General features: G+C 37.2%; 1 protein-coding gene across 2 annotated transcripts in view; it reads right to left on the bottom strand.

The window, feature by feature from the left end:
- IL1RAP (interleukin 1 receptor accessory protein) overlaps window positions 1-18,971 on the bottom strand; it is a 165,222-nt gene that overhangs the window by 104,095 nt on the left and 42,156 nt on the right. For both annotated transcript variants that reach the window (XR_013995721.1, XM_081087030.1), the window contains exon 2: window positions 7,778-7,850. Coding sequence is in view for 1 of the 2 variants with exons in the window: in XM_081087030.1 (XP_080943156.1) it covers window positions 7,778-7,850 (73 nt within the window). In the remaining variant the exon portion in view is untranslated. The remainder of the gene's footprint in view (window positions 1-7,777; window positions 7,851-18,971) is intronic.

The raw sequence follows: 18,971 nt of genomic DNA, 5'->3' as shown, positions 1-18,971 counted from the left end.
ATTATCATGAAGGCCATGCACAACTCTTTGCCTCCACCACCTCTGTCTTATACTTCCTTCAGAATATAAGTATTCAGGTTGACAAAGCCATATCCTTGGAGAAGCTGCTGGCTCTCATGGCTGGAGGTGCATTAGACTTAAGAAAACCTCTATAATATTCAAGGATTCTATTTGCTTTTATCATTTTAATATACCAGGAAGGAGGTAAAGAATCAGAATATCAAAAATACTAGAAAAAATGAACTGTTCAATAAGGATACCGTCCACTGCAAAGTTCAGAAAAATGGGGAACCACTTAAGTTTAGTACTTTAAAAAAAGTTATTTTGTGATCTGAAACAGTATATAGCTGGGTTTGCATCAAATTTAACAAGTCCCTCTGTGAAAACAGTAATAGAGTCTTATATTTCAACTATAGTTCTACTGAAAGTTTAAGTAATTAGGAATCAAATAAAACCCATGACATTTATTAATAAAGAGCTGTATTGATGTAGAGAAACCACTAGTGACTGATGGATGTGCTCTCTTTCTGTGCTTTTTTTTTCTTCTTCTTTTGAGTGTCTACACTTATGATGTAGATGACACTGATTCCAATGAGGAAACAATAGTTGGCAAATACTCCTCACTTGGTCCTTCTCATTGGTATGGCAAGCCCAAAATTTAAAGGGAACACAATGGTCTCTTAAATAAGTGAACAAAAAGTGCAAACGTCAGTACCTCAGTATACATAAAAAAAATGCACCCTCCTGCCTATCTCAAGAGACACTTCAAAAAATATGAAAGTATCTCAGAAGGAAAAACAAAAATCAATGGGCTGCCCTGGCTGGTGTAGCTCAGTTGTTTGGGCGTAGTCTCATGCACAAAAAGGTTGCTAGTTTGATTCCCAGTCAGGGCACATGCCCAGGTTGCAGACTCGATCCCCAGGATGGGGTTATAGGAGGCAGCCCATTAATGATTCACTCTCTTTGATATTTGTCTCTCTCTCTCCCTCTCCCTTCCTTTCTCTCTAAAAATCAATAAAATTATTTTTAAATGGACTGACTGACTAGCAGAGAGCTTTAAACTATTATTTGAGAACCTACAAACACTGTAGGAAAGTGATATTTATTCCCCAATAATGTACAGCCATAACAAGAGTTTTGATTCAGATGGCAGAAGGAGAAATGAAATTCGTGAAAACAACAGAACTCAGCCAAGTCTAGGTTACTGAGGGTGGGTATATTTTATTTCTTTTCTCTCATTTTCTCAGCATCTTGTATTTTCATTGTTTCTACTTGACTCTAAAATAAGAAAGGACAAAAGAAGGCATTCTGTATATTACCTTTTATGTTTTTGGATGACCATTCCTTGAAGTTGTTGACTGAGGTTCCCAGATTATTTGTAAAAGGTATCCATTTTGTTCTCTGTCCCTCAAAAATAAATGAGTAGCAGCACCAAGCGGATTTTAAACTAAAAGAATCATTGCATTGTTATGTTGAGAGTGGATATACATTTTATTTTCTAAACACATTATCAGAAAAATAGGCAAAAAAATTAAAAACAGTGAAATGAAAATGGGTGATAACTGGCTTGGTGTGATTCACTGATAATCAAGATGGTGATTTGATCTCAAGATGGCAGAGACAAATGTTCTGTGGGGAGTGGGGGTGGGGATGCAGAGACAAAGGTGATTTAAAGGGCAGAATAAATTCCTATAAATTAGACATTGCCACCTATAATCATATACAACCATTTATTACCTATAAAAATACTGGTTTCTCTTAACAGCCACGTAAGGGATGGGTCAAGTCATTTTTCTAAACAAAGAACTAACCCTGTGGAAGCAAAAAGCTGTTCTGAAGCAAAAAGCTGTTTTATATTTGTAAAGTCAGCATCAGGCCAATAAACTGTGGTGCATAGATCTCTTTTCTATCAGGCTCCTGACCCTCAGGAAGTATAAGTAACTTAAAAATAAACATCAGTATGTTTCAAAATACAAATGCAGTCAAAAAAAAAAAAAAGGAAAAAAATAAAAGAGAAAAGATATCTGCTCCCAAGATGCAGCATTTAAAATACAAGAGGGTATGTTACATTTCTGATAACCTTTAGGTCTAAGAAAAAAAAAATGAAACGGTATTCTTCAAACATTCCTCAAATGTTTGGACTAAATTGCATAGAAAGGAAGGGTGTTTAGGATGACCAGCCATGAGCACCAGACAGACTGAATGTCACAGGTACATCCAAGTATGGAGTTTTTCAAAAAAACACATTCAAGTAATATGAGGCCGCTGGGCCTGGCAATAAATGGAATCCTCTTCAAAGCTGAAAGAACCATTACATAGCATTGAAGATATTACATGTCTTCACAAAAGTAAGACACAATTAAAAATAAAAACGAACTAACCAACTCTACCTAGAATACATTCAACACAAATATTCTCTTTCCCTGAAGGGATTCCTATCATCCACAATCTGTTCCCAACCTACCTTTCCAGCTTAGCATCTAAATTGCCTTCACACCATCCCTTCATTGCACTGCACTGTTCTGTTCCCAAATAACAGATGTATTTTTTTCTTGACAAGAACAATTGTTCTTTGATTGAGAAGTCTTCCCTGATAGGTTCCTACAGAACTAGTAACATTATCGGCTCTCTCAGGGTATTTTATTGGGTGTTTAATTTTGCTTCTTTCTTTTAGACTTTACTGTAAGATGCTTATAGTAAGAACCTTCCCGTATATGCCCTAGACTCTTTAATATAAAATGATCAAACACGTGATCTTTAGAATAAGGTGAAATCTGTAAGATAAACACTTGTCATTAGAAACCACCTAAATGGGAAGAGCGTACACTGTGTGTGTGCATGATGTATAACAGCCCTTATCCTCTTTAATACAAAAGCAAGAAGGCAGCATTGGTTGGGGCTTTGCTGTTGCTGGTTGGTTGGTTGGTTTGGTTGGTTGATAAGGATGCCATGTCACGAAGTGATTTAAAGACATCTTCCTGTCATTAAAAGCTCACAAAATGAAACAGTCAGAACTTAAACCAATGTCTCTTGACTCCTGGTGAAACACAGTGTTTTTAGTATTTGTTTATTTTGCACTGTGTAAATTCACTCTCAAGTCAAAAGATTATTTCCACCCTCTGCAAATTTCTTACACAGAACAGAAAAGAAATCCAGGGATTTTACCTGCATTAGCAGAGCAACGTCCTGAAGGAAGGGAATGTGATATAAAGAAAAGAGCTCTGCCTTTGAGTAGCAGCAGCCTTCAAGGTCAGCTCTAGTAGGTGCCCCATGAGCACTGTTACCTTAGGCCACCTCCCTGGCTCTTCATTTCCTAAACCAGTGGTTCCCAAACTTATTTGGCCTACCGCCCCCTTTCCAGAAAAAATATTACTCAGCGCCCCCTGGAAATTATTTTTTTTTTAATTTTAATAGCAATTAAACAGAGATATATGTATTAATGTTTCTACCTTTTTCGTAAAATATAGTAAAGAAAGGTGTAAATTAGAAACATTGAAGTTTGAAATTATGAAACTATTTATTGAACTCAGAATAGAAAGGTAATCCAAAAAAGTTAAAACAAATGCACCTGTGGCCATCACCGCCCCCCTGGATCGCTGCAGCGCCCACCAGGGGGCGGTAGCGCCCACTTTGGGAATCACTGTCCTAAACTATAAAATGGGCGTGGGATTTTCCAACTCCACACCTCCACAGTGTTTTCTGCGACATTAGTGATAATGTGTGTGAAATCTAGCCCTGCACCTGGCACACAGTCAACTGTTTGCTCACTTTTAAATAAAAAGCTAGGTTCAAATGTGAGTGTGTATGTGTGTGTGTGTGTGTGTGTGTGTGTGTGTGTGTGTGTGTAGAGAAGAAGATGCATTGCTAACATTTTTGGAGAAGAAAGTGCATCGCTATCATTTTTAGGTGGTCTGTGCAGCAAATAATTTTGATATGGCAATATTTTTAAAATTCGCCATACTATCTGGGGTGCTGTTTTCACTATCTTTCCAACTAGAAATCACAAGTTCCAAATATTTATTTCTACTCTGAAGACAGCTTTTATACTTTGACTTTCTAACATGCTGCCAATGAAACGCCAAAAGAGAAATGTGTGACAAGTCAAAGTTTGCTTGCCTTTGGAATTCTTGCAAAGGAGAACTTCTTAGAGTTTAATACTGAAAATGCTTAATATGGTAATAAGCAAAAATGGGAATATTGAGTTTTAAGCATAGATTACAGTGATTTTCATCCTTAAAAATAATATATTAAATAATAATAATGATATATTAAGGAGGTCTGGGGTGAGATACTCCTTATCTAAAAAGCACCAAAACCTATGACTGAGTGGTTCTTTAACAGTGAGCAAAACCTGTGACCCCTCAGATCTTAATCTTCTTCCTAAACTGTATGCTAGTGGAGTCCAAGGGGAGTATATTTAGTAAGAAGAACATGCATCTTGGGAACTGAGGAACTGGTTAAAATCACAGATGTGCTAAGTATCAGCTATGGGACTTTACATAATTCACTTAACCACTGTGATCTTTTTTTCTTGTAAAAAAATGGAGTTTGACTATCCTATCCTTGCTTAGTTTTCCCATAACACTCATTATTTCTTAACATTGCCTGACTATTCCATGGTCTGGGTGTGAGAGTCAAATGGCATAGAATATGTAAAATGCAAAGTGCTTTTTTAGCAAAGGGAGTTTATTATCACTGTACCTAACTACCACATCATAATTACATTATCACTATTATAATTATCCACACTTTAGGTCCTTAAAAGAAAGTAAATGCTTGCTTTTGATTATTTGCTTTTATCACCACCTGAAATGAAGATGATGCTCCCATGTTCCTGAGCAAATAAGGAAATCCCACACAGTACTGCTAACAGAAAGACCATGTTCTAAAGTCAGAATCATGTGGCTTGAAGTCCAACTCACTGCTCTTGAAACACATTGCATGGAACTCAGGTTTTGATGTTCTTATAATTCATTTTTACAAATATGAGGCTTCCCTAAAGAGGAGGAGCCACATGGAAGGGTCCAGAACAACAAGATAAAACTCTTACTAATATCATATACATTTACAGTACTCTAGGGTTCTCAGTCTATCTCTCCTCTGTTACATACATATCTTTTTGCTCCATTCAGAGGGGTACCTGACACAGAAAGAGCTGCATTGTAATTGGGCGACCCGTGGAGACAACCACCAGGGACTCAGATCCAAATTTAGGAGCCTTTATTAAGCTGGCCAGCAACTGCAGTTCAGCCTCTGCTTCGGCATGGTGCTGTAACTGTAGTCGCTGGCCAGCTTAAAAAAGGCTCTTAAATTTTGATCTGAGTCCCTGGTGGTCGTCTCCGCGGGTCACTCCATTACAGCATGAAAGACCAACAAGTCTGCTGACATATATGTCATCATAAGAGGTGGCACCTTGCCCTAACTGCTTTGGCTCAGTAGATAGAATGTCGGCCTGAGGACTGAAGGGTCCCAAGTTTGATTCAGGTCAAGGGCATATACCTTGGTTGTGGGTACATCCCCAGTAGGGAGTGTGCAGGAGGCAGCTGATTGATGTTTCTCTCTCATCAATGTTTCTAACTCTCTATCCCTCTCCCTTCCTCTCTGTAAAAAAACAATAAAATATATTTTAAAAAAGAGATGGCACCTTGATGCGTGAGAGGTTGGTTGATCCCCCATCCTGTGCAGTAATCCCCTCACCCCCAGAGCCCAGAGACAGTTTCCTCTTTTATTTTTGTCAACACTTTCTTTTTGTTCCGCTCCTCCAACTAGGAAGTACATCACTGACACAAACACAATATACCTTTTCATAAGGAAGCAAATGAATATGTGCCAGATGGGCTGAGGGGATTACAACATGTTTCCTGCTCCCATGGTGACCCAATGGAGCTGGTATGAAAACTTATCTTATTTGAGAAGTCAGCTTCCCCAGCAGAATTATGAGTCACAGTTTCTGGGTAGAAAGCTCACTTTCCAAAGGAATTTGGGGTGGGGGAGCTCTTTGGAAGAATTACAGTAAAGGTCATTCAGATAAGCAACACTGCCAAGACCACTGGGGAAGCACCAGCACCCACCAACTTCTGGGACTTCACTGTTCTCCCAGCAGAAATAATACAGTCACCTCTCTCTTTCCCTTCAAGGTGAGGCAGCATATCAAACCACATTGATGGATCAATGGTATGAATCCAAATAAGAAGTTCCATTATAAAATTAGCCAATTTGCCTAAAAAATAGATGTGAAAGGAATGTATATAAGAGAGAGAGAGGGAGAGAGGAAGAAGGAAGAAGGAAGAAGGAAGAAGGAAGAAGGAGGAGGAGGAGGAGGAGGAGGAGGAGGAGGAGGAGGAGGAGGAGGAAGAAAGGAAGGAAGGAAGGAAGGAAGGAAGGAAGGAAGGAAGGAAGGAAGGGAGGGAGGGAGGGAAGTAGGATGGAGATTGGGGGAAGAAAAAAGATAAGTAGGAAAAGGAGAGGGAGTAGGAGAGAACAGAATGAGTTAATACATCAATGAGTTATGAGAAAACTAAAGTAGGATAGGATAGATAATGATTGGCAGGGCTACTTTTAGTGAAGATGGTTAAGGAAGGCCTCTGTAAGCATAGAATTAAATCAAATAAGAACAAACTATGATCAGGGTTTATATTCAGCATATTTAAAAATCAGGACACCGTGGCACTGACCATCAAATGGAGCACTCACTAAAGCCGGATATATGCCAGTCTAAAAAGCCAGTAGAGCTATATAGTCATGTATCCCACCTGAATATCAGCCCTGTATAATATACACTTTCATCTGTGAAGACCCCAGGGGCCAACGAGATTGAAAGTTATCTCTCCTTCTCTCAGCGTTGAGCTGTACTCTGTCCTAGTTATGCCTCTCCTTTAGTGCTGTTTTTGTTTTCTAATAAAATGCTTTAAGTGTCATAGCAAAACTAAAAACGACCAGAAAATATCATTAGGATGGTAGGAGGACTCAAATCTATGTCATGTGAAGAACATCTGAAGGCATATATTAGAGAGCATGGTCATGATTATATGATCACTGTTTTAACATTTGTGGAGGCCTTTCACATAAAAGAGGAAATAAAACAATGGTATTCAAAGTATGGCCAAGATTTTTAGGGGAATTACACATTAAAAGCTTTTTAAAATTAAGATATCTAGGTTCCTTGCATTAAAATTAGAAAACCATTGGATTATGTATTTTCTATTTAAATCAATAAGTTGAACCAAAGAAATGTATGGAAATGACATATAGACAAATTTGTTATATGTACTAAAATCTAAAATTTTATCAGTCCAAAGATATAACCGGTTATAATAAGTTAATCACTAGTTAGAGATACTAGAAAATAGTTCTGAATAGTAATTCTGGAGAAGAGAGGAGACCTGAAAAGATAAACTTTCAAGTCCCTTGTAAGTCTGATTTCATTTGATCCAGGCCCATGATGGTTGAGTTCGGTAATTCAAACTCAATAAAAGCTTTGGATGGCTCCTCTTATGAAGCAACACCCAAAGAAAGATTGAGCCTGACCAGTCTTTCTTTCCTATATAGAAGCAGCATGACAGAAACCTGTCATTATTTATTTGTTTTTATAACATCTCAATTGACTGTTACCACCAAGGCCTTCTCCACCACTGGCTCAGTTTGGAAAACAGTGCTACTATCACTGTCATTTCTTAATAAACTATATTATTTTCTCTTAGTTCATTTTCATAAAGACTGAGATAATACACTATGCATGACTTGCATTTCAGTTGATTGTCAAAAGCCATTCACTTACCCGAGGCATCGCTTTGCAAGATCCCATAGAAGTAGAGACTCATTACACACCACAGAAGTCCCATCTTGTCCATCTAAATACAAAGGTAAGGGAGAGGACTCATTACTCTCAGTGCTTAAATAATATTTAGTGCATATGCCTACTGACTATTGATCGGGAACTATTCTGACAATTTTACAATATTAACACATTTAATTGTCAGAACCAACCAATAAGATAGGTTTTTTTAAAAAATATATTTTATTGATTTTTTTACAGAGAGGAAGGGAGAGGGATAGAGAGTTAGAAACACTGATGAGAGACAAACATCGATCAGCCGCCTCCTGCACGCCCCCTACTGGGGATGTGCCCGCAACCAAGGTACATGCCCTTGACTGGAATCAAACCCGGGACCTTTCAGTCCGAAGACAGACGCTCTATCCACCGAGCCAAACCAGTCAGGGCAATAAGATAGGTTTTTAAAAATCCCTGTTACAGATAAAGAAACTGGGACAAGTTTAAATCACATAACCAAGGTCCTCTGGGTAGAAAGTGGTAGAGTAATAATCAAACTCCAGCAGCTTGGCTCTAGAACCCTTCCTTCTTTTCTTCTTTTTTAATTAATTAACTAATTAATTAATTGGGGTGACATTGATCAACATGAACATGTAGATTTCTGTATATTGCACATGTGCCCAATACCCAAAGTCAAATTTTCTCCTGTCACATTATATTAGGACCCCTTTCTCCCACCACCTCCTTCCTTCTGGCAACCACTACATTGCTGTTTGTGTTCATAAGTTTCATTTTTATATACCACATATGAGTGAAATCAAATGGTTATTAGCTTTTTCTGACTGAGTTATTTCACTTAGCATAATGTTCTCAAGGTCCATCCATGCTGTTGCAACATGGCTGAGTGGTATTCCATTGTGTATATGTACCACATCTTCTTTGTCAGTTCGCTATCTTGGGACACTTTGGTTGTTTCTTTGACTTGGACACGGTGAATAATGCTGCAATGAACATAGGGGTACATATATCTTTGCAAATACATAATTTCAAGTTTTTCAGGTATATACCCAGGAGTGGGGTTGCTGAGTCATATGGTAGCTCTATTCTTAATTTTTTGAGGAAGACTGCTTTCCATAGCGGTTGTACCACCAGCAATGGACGAGGTAGATCCATTTATTAATCTGATATATAAACTGAACTATAAATACCTATTTAAAAAAACACTCTGGATTTTTTTCATTAGAGTCACATTCCAGCAGATGTTTGATCTTCTTCCCTTCTTTACATTCCTTTGGTCTATTCCCAACTGGAAATATTTTATAATCCAGGCAATTTTTCTTCTTCGTGATAAATAGGAAATCTAGAAATCCTGAAATCTGACTTGGTCAGAATTCCACCACACTATGAATTTATAGTAAAGGGAAATATATAAACCACATGCCCTGTTGTGGCTGCTTTCCTCTTCTCACTTGAAAAAATAAATGATGAGTCTTAAATCCAATTTCTGTGATCTTGAGCCTCTCTATTGATAACCCGCTGAAACAGTCAACCAGCAAGAACCATGCCCTTACTCTTGGTTGTGTGATCTTTAATGCAGAAGGCCTGAAGATTTAACAACTCTGTGAAATATTTATTTCCCTAATGCCCTAGACCAGCCGTGGGCAAACTACGGCCCGCGGGCCGGATCTGGCCCGTTTGAAATGAATAAAACTAAAAAAAAAAAAAAAAAAAAAAAGACCGTACCCTTTTATGTAATGATGTTTACTTTGAATTTATATTAGTTCACACAAACACTCCATCCATGCTCTTGTTCCGGCCCTCGGGTCCAGTTTAAGAACCCATTGTGGCCCTCGAGTCAAAAAGTTTGCCCACCCCTGCCCTAGACATATCTGGCCCCTGGTTATAAATATTGAAATATTTGCATTACTGAAAAATTTCATACTGTAGATCTCCCTTTTCACTTTTGAACACAACAGTCATATTTAAGGGTGCTTATCAGAGGTCTTGGATATGTGTCCAGATCATATTTCTAATAAGTGACACAGATGAGTTTTATACCCATATCTGGCTAACTATAAGACTATTATTATCCAAACATTAGCATATGTCATAAGCTTTACAACCACAGGGACCCACCAGTCTTAAAAGGTCAAAGAGTTACTTGATTAATAGGGTGACCATGTAACAGCATTTAAATGGGACACTTCTAAGAATATTATACTGAAATAATAGGTATAAACTGATACTGTCCAAGAAATCCACACAGTGTGTAGTCACTTTAAAAGGCAATGCAAGTTTCCAACCCCTATCACCTCTCTTGACCACACACCATCAGATATCTCTGGTTCATACTGTGTTTCCTCCTTTAGCATGACCATACACAAATCAGGTGAGTTGATTATATCTTAATAACTGTTTTATTTCGAAGATTAAATGTCTTTTTCTTATCACCACCATTCCCTTCCTATTCGTATACTATTACCTTAGGGAACTCTTCTCTCCATCATTCCTTTGTTCAATAAAACATATATTGAAGACTTTCTGCTTATACGTCTCTTCGATATAACTGTAGGGGCCTCTAGTAAGTTAGATGCATGGCCTCCTCTCAGGACACTTCTTTCCAGTAGAAGAAATAAACCACATGCAAACCACTTCCATGCCATCAGCTATGAGCAACACACATGCAGAAGCTCTATAGGCTATGTAAAGATTTAGCAGGCAGACATTCCAGCACCAGGCAGAGTTTAGCAGAGCCTTAAAAAGTGTACACAAAATAACTGCAGTACAGAGTAAATAGTGACAAAATAGTCAGAGAGGAACAGATAAGTGTAATTGAAGATTAGCAAAAGACAGAGATGACGCTAGCTAAGGCAATCAAAGAAGACTAAATGTAAGAGGCAGCTTTTGAACTAGCAAGAACTGGTTTGGAAATTTAAAAGTGAGGCAGAATGAAAGTCTGTGGAAAGGAAGCTCAATGGAGAATAATGCTCAAAGATAGGGAGAAATGGACCATAAATAGGAAATAGTCTATAAATAATTCAGTTTGGCTCGAGCACAGGGTATTAGGAAAAGTACTATACAGAAGATTTTGTTGGAAAGCAGGAAGAGTTAGGATTACAATATAACATGGACTTGAGTAGCAGCTTAAGAACTTGGAATTTAATTTTAACAGCAAATAGGGGAATCATTGAAGGATTCTGATTAGAGGAGTGATATTAACATCCAGTTCTGCCTAATGGAGATCATTCTTCCAGGCACGTATTAGATGGATTGCCACTAAATACTGTCTTGAAATCATTTTGGCTCCCTAGTCTGTCATCCCAGTAATTGTTATCCTCCTAGCTTTGTGTCATCTATAAACTTGATCAGCATGCCACCTAGGTCCTCATCCAAGTCATTAATTAAATTAATTAATAATTCTGCATTAATCCTTGTCAGTGGAGAGCAACTAGATATTTCATTTCAGATTCAGGGCACAGAACTTTCAGCCCTAATACTATTCCTAAAGCAACACTTAGAAGACATTCTAATTAGGGTGATTGAGGACCTTAATTGATATTCTCATGAGTAACTGGATTATGCCAGAGGCAGCAAGGAGTCAGGTCACCAAGGTAAAGCTAATCAAAAGATAACTTGTGTGCAAAGACAAGTCCAGGGTCAGTCTGGCCCTGTGATGAATTAGAATAAAGCAGACTGAAAAGAAAATGTGATTGTGTCGGCTGTTTTTGACAGACTAAAGGTACTGAGGTTAGTGGGAGGAGGTTGGCTGGTCTGCGACCTCTCTAAGAAGGCAGGTTCATTTAACATCATCTTGCATTCTGCCTAAGAATTTTATTATTGTGACTAGTAATACACTTTTTAAAAAATAGGGAGTATTTATTGATTTTGAGAGAGAGAGAGAGAGAGATTTGTTCTTTCACTTATTTATGCATTCATTGGTTGCTTCTTGTATACGCCCTGACCAGAGACTGAACCTGCAGCCTTGGCATATCAGGCCAATGCTCTAACCCACTGAGTAATACACTTTGGTTCTTGTTTCTTGGGGGGAGGGAGTACTGGGTATTTGCAGAGATGGAGAAACTGTCAGAATGAAAATAAACCTGCCTAATGACACATGGTTTCTCATGGTCTGAATTACAGTCTAGCTTTAGATTACTGTGGTAGACTTTAACAGACTCTACCCTTGCTTCAGATGATTGAAATTTTATATAATAAATTTCCAGTTAGCCTCTCTTGCATTATCCATTTTATTTACTATATGATCACGTTTATACTTCCTTTCTGAGGTCTTGGTACTTCTCTCATAGTCAATGCCATTGTTTCCTGGTATATCAACTTGGATGCCTATATCACCTAGTGAGAAGTTTTTTTTTTGTTTTGTTTTGTTTTTTAATATATTTTATTGATTTTTTACAGAGAGGAAGGGAGAGAGATAGAGAGTCAGAAATATCGATGAGAGAGAAACATCGATCAGCTGCCTCTTGCACATCTCCCACTGGGGATGTGCCCGCAACCCAGGCACATGCCCTTGACAGGAATCGAACCTGGGACCCTTCAGTCCGCAGGCCAACGCTCTATCCACCGAGCCAAACCAGTTTCGGCGAGAAGTTTCAAATATGTACTTAGGTCTACGCTATCAACAATGTTAATAATGACAGCTAACATGCACTCAGAACTTTATCATCGACTCCTGCATATGAAGCTTTCTATTTTCTGCATTCTCTAGGTTCAATAAACACTAGGGTCTCATCTCTGAGTTAGCCCTGGATTCTCTCACTGAGCAGCCAGTAACAGGCTAAAACTAGTTTTGCTTCCCCAAGGATGGTAATTTTTCTAACTGACCACTTGCTCAGCCTTTGTTCTGCACATCAGCATTTCAATAGTCCACAGGACTGATTTCTCCCTCAGTTTCCTGATTCCACTTATAGCTCTATATTCAGATCATGGCTACTCTTTGAAGCCCATGAGCCTGGTCGGGGCTTGGACCTTCAACCTGGTGTTTTCAGCACTTTTCCAGGAGCCTGCACCCTGTACCTTGTAAGGTCTTCTCTGAGCTGGATAAGCCTCTTGTAACCATGAAGCTGCTATCACCTGCTTCATTCCTGACCAACAGATGCCCTTTGCTACCACCTGCCTATTGAAAACGTGGCCACTAACACCAAGGCACAAACCTGGCAGGTCATCCCTGTGTGAGGTTAGCCCTGCAGCCATATCGCTTGCTTGAGTCCTGATCCCACCCAGGTCCTTTTTCCCTTCTCTAACTTACTGAGCAGGTCTTGTACAGCTATAACAAATAAGTCTTTGAAGGACATAGGCCAGATTATTAATTATCCCATTTTATAGAAAAGGAGATAGCATTTACTTAAAAATCAGAGGTATTTTCATCATCAATTTTTTATCTGTTTTCTAGTTTTTTGACCCATTAGAAGGGTCCTTGTGCAGAATATTCCAGAATCTAGGATTTATTAATGAAAAAGTTTCAGCAAAGTGACATGAAAGGCTCTGATTCTGGGCCAAACAAAGCAAGCAAACTCCACCCTGTCATTATCAGTGAACTGCAGTTGTAAATTTAGGAATAATACGTGGAGCAACTATTTGAGGACTCTAAAAGTTAAAGAATGGCACATTATTTTCAAGTACATAAGAGTCTCCCCATGCACCAGAAAACACACCTTAACACATTTAAAAGAATTAAAGTCAATCTTCTCTCTACATAATTAAACAAGAAATCAATAAAAGAAAAATAACAGGATAATCTCCAAACACTTCAAACTTAAGAAATATAACTAAATAATCCATGGATCAAACAGGGAAGTTAGAAAATATTTTGAATTGAACAAAAGTGAAAGAAACAGCATATCAAAATAAGCGGGATGCAGTTGTAGAAGTGTGTACAGGATAATCCAAGAAACTACAGGCCTACATTAAAAAAGAATGACTTCAAGCCTGTAATCTAATCTCCCATCTTAAGAACTTGGAAAGAGAAGAGAAAAATAAACCAACCAATCAAAAATGAAGAAAAAAAAAAGAGTAGATACCCCAAATTTTAAGACAGAAAAAAATAATAAAACCAGAAGTTGGTACTTCGAAAAGAACAATACAATTGCTATACCTCTAGCTAGGTGAACCAAGAACAAAAATAAAGTACATATCCCTAATATCAGGAATGAAAGATGATACATCACTACTGGTTACATTGGCATTAAAATGGTAATAAGGCAATGTTCAAATCCTTAGGCACATAAATTCCACAATTTAGATGAAATGGACAGACATCTTAAAAACCACAAACTACCCAAGCTCATTCAAAATAAAATAGATCCTTTCATTGATCCTATTACTAAAAGAAATGGAATTTGCAGTTAGTAACCTTCCAAAAAATAAATTCCCAAGCTTCAGATGATTTCACTGGTGAATTCAATCAAACATTTAAAAAATAAATAACATCAATTCTACATAATCTCTTCCAGAAAATAGATGACAAGACAGTTACCAATCCACTTTATGAGACATTACTCTGATTCTAAAACTTGCCACAGACAGCACACAAAAAAAGAAATCTATAGATATCTCATAACCAAGCAGAGTTTATTCCAAAACGCAAGGCTAGTTTCAGTATTTGAAAAATCTAAGAAAGAAAGATCCCATGATCATATCAATTGAGGCAGGAAGAGCATTTGACAAAATTCCACATCATTCATAATAGAAAGAAAACCTCTCAGCAATCTAAAATTAGAAGGGAACTTCCTGAAACCAATAAAGAGCATCTGCAAAGAACCTACAGCGAACATTGCATCATATGTTGAAAGACTGAATGCTTTCCCACTAAGATCAGGAGCAAGGCAAGGATGTTCATTCTTTGTACTTCATTCCCGAATTCTTAATCAGTGCAATAAGACTAATTCACAGATGACATAATTTTCAACATAAAAAAAAAATCTTAATGAACCTATTAAAAATAGAAATAAGTAAAGTCCCAGAATATGTAGTTAACACACAAAAGTTAAACATATTAATATATACTGGCAATGGAAAACAGAAACCACTTTTAATAAGGATGGTTATAATAATTAAAACAAAAATGAAATATTTAGCTTAAAGTCTAACCAAACCTGTACAAGATCTGTATGCTGATATTTATAAAACATTGATAAAAAGAAATCAAAGAAGAACTAAATAAATGGAATTATGTGGTTGGCAGAATGGCCCCATGCCTTAGATCCCTGGAATCTGTATGCTATCTTACTTAACCAAAGGGATGTTATAAATATAATTAAAGTTATGAATATTAACGTAGGAAGGTTATTCTGGATTATTCAAGTGAGCCCAGTCTATCACATGAGCCCTTAAATGCAAATAACTTTCTCTGGTTAAAGTCAGAGAAATGCAGCAGAAGGACAAAGCAGAGAAAAGCAAAGCAAGAAACGAACTCAAAAGCCTGTGAGATTTAAAGACAGATGTAGCAACATGTCAAGGAATACAGGTGGCCTTACAGAGCTGACAGTCAGTAGGAAACTTCAGTTCCACAACCACAGAAAACAGAATTCTGCCAACAACTCTGGAAGTGCATTCTTCCCCAGAGAGTCCAGAAAGGAGCCCAGCCTTGCTGACACTTTGACTTTAGCCTTGGAAAACCCTAAACAAAGACCAGATAAGCCACACTGTACCTGGATTTCTGACCAACAGAAATTGTGATATAAAAAGAGTTGTTTTAAGACACTAAGTTCTGTTAATTTGTTATAATAGTAACAAACAATAATACAATAAACATAGCATATTCATGAACTAAAAGTCTCCACATAGAAAAGCTGTCAATTTCCCCCCAAAATTAATTGACAGATTTAATGAAATTCCAACAAAATATCCTAACAAGATTTTGCTTACAGATAAAGTCAAGCAGATTATGAAATTTATATGGAAAGAGAAATGCCTTAAATATTAAAAGCCATTTGAAAAAGAAGAATGAAGTTGTAGGAATCACACTAAACACAACCCAATTTTAAAATGTCAAAAATCTTAAAGAGATACTTTACCTAATAGGATACAGCTGATCCCCCTTATCTGTGATTTCACATTCCATGATTTCAGTTACTGACAGTCAACCATGGTCCAAAAATATTAAATGGAAAATTCTAGAAATAAACAATCCATAATTTCAAATAGTACACCATTCCGAGTAACTTAAGGAAATCTCTCACTGTCCCACTCCATCCTGCCCACGATGTGAATCCTCCCCTTGCCAGCGTATCCTGCCTGTTGGTCAGTTAGTGGCCCCAGTGCTTGTTTTCAAGTAACCCATATTTTACTTCGTAATAGGCCCAAGCACAGGAGTAGTGATGCTATACTAGTAAAGTAATGAAGCCGTAAAGTGCTTCCTTTAAGTGCAAATGTGTGTATCCTACAGAGAAAAGAAAACATATTATATTTAGGTTTGGGTACTATCCATGATTTCAGGCATGCACTGGGCTTCTTGGAACATATCCCCCTTGAGTACAGGGAGACTTACTCTATTCAGAAGGAAAACTGACACATGAAAAGATATTCAAGTCATTAGCCATAAGGAAAATGCATATGAAACCCTCAAAAATAGATACGACTACACAAAATACCAGTGCTAAAGAGAATACAGAGCAACTGGAACTCCCTACTGCTGAAACTACCAAATGGTACAGCCCCTCTGGAAAATAATTTGGCAGTTTCTTATAAAGTTGTACATATTCTTCCCATAGGGTCTAGCAATCCCGCTCCTCAGGATTTATCCAAGAGAAGTGGAAACTTGTGTTCACACAAAAACCTATACACAAATGTTCACAGCAGTTCTATTATTAATTTACCAAGCCTGGAAACAATTCAAACATCCTTCAACAGGCAAATGGATAAACAAACTCTGGTGCATCTAAAAAAAATAGACTACTTTTCAGCAATACAAAGTGATGAGCTGTTGATAACAACAACTTGGATGAATCACAAAAGCATTGTGCTAAGTGAAAAAAGCCTGTCTAGATAGGTTACTATCTGTCTAATTCCATTTAAATTACATTCCCAAAAGGACAAAACTAGAGTGACAGAGAACAGATCAGGGACTAGAGGTAATATGAGGGTGTGACTGTACAGGGATAGATAGCACGAAGGAGTTGTTTGGGGGATAGACCAGTTCCGTATCCTGACTGGGGCAGTGGTTAAGTGAATTGATACATGAGTTATTATTCATAGAGCTGTAATTCAAAAAAGTCTACTTTATTGTATATTGATTAAAATATATTTTAAGTGACATGATCTTTCTTTTAAAAATATCCACAAATGATCTGTGAACCCCTCTAGATAGTTTAAATAAAGCTGTTTTAACCTAAATATGGTTTCTATTTTCAACGTTTACTTTAAAAATAACAAGAGTCCTGTCATTAAGTACTGAATGTTCCAGAAAAGTCTAGCAGTCCAGGAACATAGAGAGATCAATGAATTATCCCAACTTTCAGCATATCAAGCCAAAGTTGTTAACCTTGATACAATCAGCAGAATCCAAGTTCACACCAGAAAACATTAGCTATCGCCTCTCCCTTTCTTTCTAAATACCTTCAAAGTCTTTGAAAATCTGAGGAGACATATATAACATTACATACCACCTGCAGTCTTTCAAAGTTTGGAATAGGATATGAGCAGATTGATTCCCTTTTGTTCTTTAATATTCTGAATAGCACCATGTCCTGTGGAGTGAGGGAAGAAATATCACAAAGAGAAATAGAACTAGTTTTTCAGTGAGATGAAAGTGAAAGAGAACTGAACTTAAGTTCTAAGTTTAACTGTTTGATCTTGGACAGCCTCAGAGAAGAAGAAAAGAATATTCACAGCAACCACTTAGATAGATAAAGTATATTTCCTGGTCACTGCACTGATGACTAATTTAAGATAGTCAAGCTAGGCATTCATGTACCCTTTTCAATGAGGACAAGAAGAGTATTTCAGTGTACCCTTTTCCTAGTGGGTGGAAAATTTGATGATTAACTTTTCTGTACTTTGAGATACTGAAGCAGGAGTTTTGCACGGGGGTGATAGAGACTAATACTTGCCTCCTCAGTTGTTTTGGGAGGAGTGTACTTGATAATCCCCGTGGAGTGATTAGCACAGTCCATGAACATAGTATCTCTCAGTAAAGGCGGGGTATCATTAATTCTTAGTAAATGAGATAGTGCACTTGAGAAACTGTGAAGCAGCAGACAAATGGGAGCTACCATTAACATTATTTACAAAGAAGAACACAAGTTAATTTTTTGAGTTGACTATTGACCATTGGGGAAAAAAAAAACTTGCCATGTCCTACACTTTGTTTATTATCCTAGGTCCAAATCTAATGCTCTGTTTTCCAAATATTTCAGAGAAGACAGGTATGGTTATGTCAGGCCTCTCTATCTTACAGGAAAGCCACAATTGTTATACTATGCTCTACACTGAATTTTTTCACTTTTCAGTTAAGGATGTACAACATTGTGATTAGACATTCATATACCTTATGAAGTGCTCATCCCGATAAGTCTAGTACCTATATAACATCATAAAACTTGAACATGGAGAAATCGTGGTCAAGAAGGTTTCTCTTCTCTATTCTCAAATACTTTTTTTTTTTTAATGGAAGTAAAAACTTCTGCCCTGACTATCTCCTAGGACTGTTGTCAAGGACCGAATGCTGTGACATGTGAAAGAAGGCTTTGTAATTATAAAGTGCTATAATTACACAATAATATAAGGTGGTGTGACATTATAAAATACCCTGGGATTTTTTGTTTTGTTTTGTTTAAATTTGAAAGAATCCAAAGTGGTGAAGACTTTAAAATCAAAAGGAAAATATGCTATAAATTGCTTACTTTATAACTTAATTTAATTGTTGGATTGCTTTTGGCAATATTGATAGGCAATTGTAAGATTGAAGTTTCTAAAGTCTGGTCATGTTCTATTTCTTAGTGTGATGATGGTTGCATGATGATGCATTTGTAAAAGTTCATCAATCTGTATGCTTAGTATTTATATACTTTACCATTAATATGTCATGCTTGCATAAAAAGTCTGGAAAAACTTTTGCTTGATTGAAGTTAAAGGATGGTTTAAACCAACAGGGAAAGGTTAGTAAAAGGCACTGGACAACATTATGTACAGCCTTTTAAATAAAGAAAGCAGCTTAAAATCCAACACAGAATGTGGTAGGAAG

Source organism: Myotis nattereri (genome assembly GCF_964212035.1).
Source record: "Myotis nattereri genome assembly, chromosome: 3".
Taxonomy (NCBI): Eukaryota; Metazoa; Chordata; class Mammalia; order Chiroptera; family Vespertilionidae; genus Myotis; species Myotis nattereri.
Note: the sequence above shows the minus strand (reverse complement) of the source record. Positions and strands in the feature narration are given on the sequence as shown.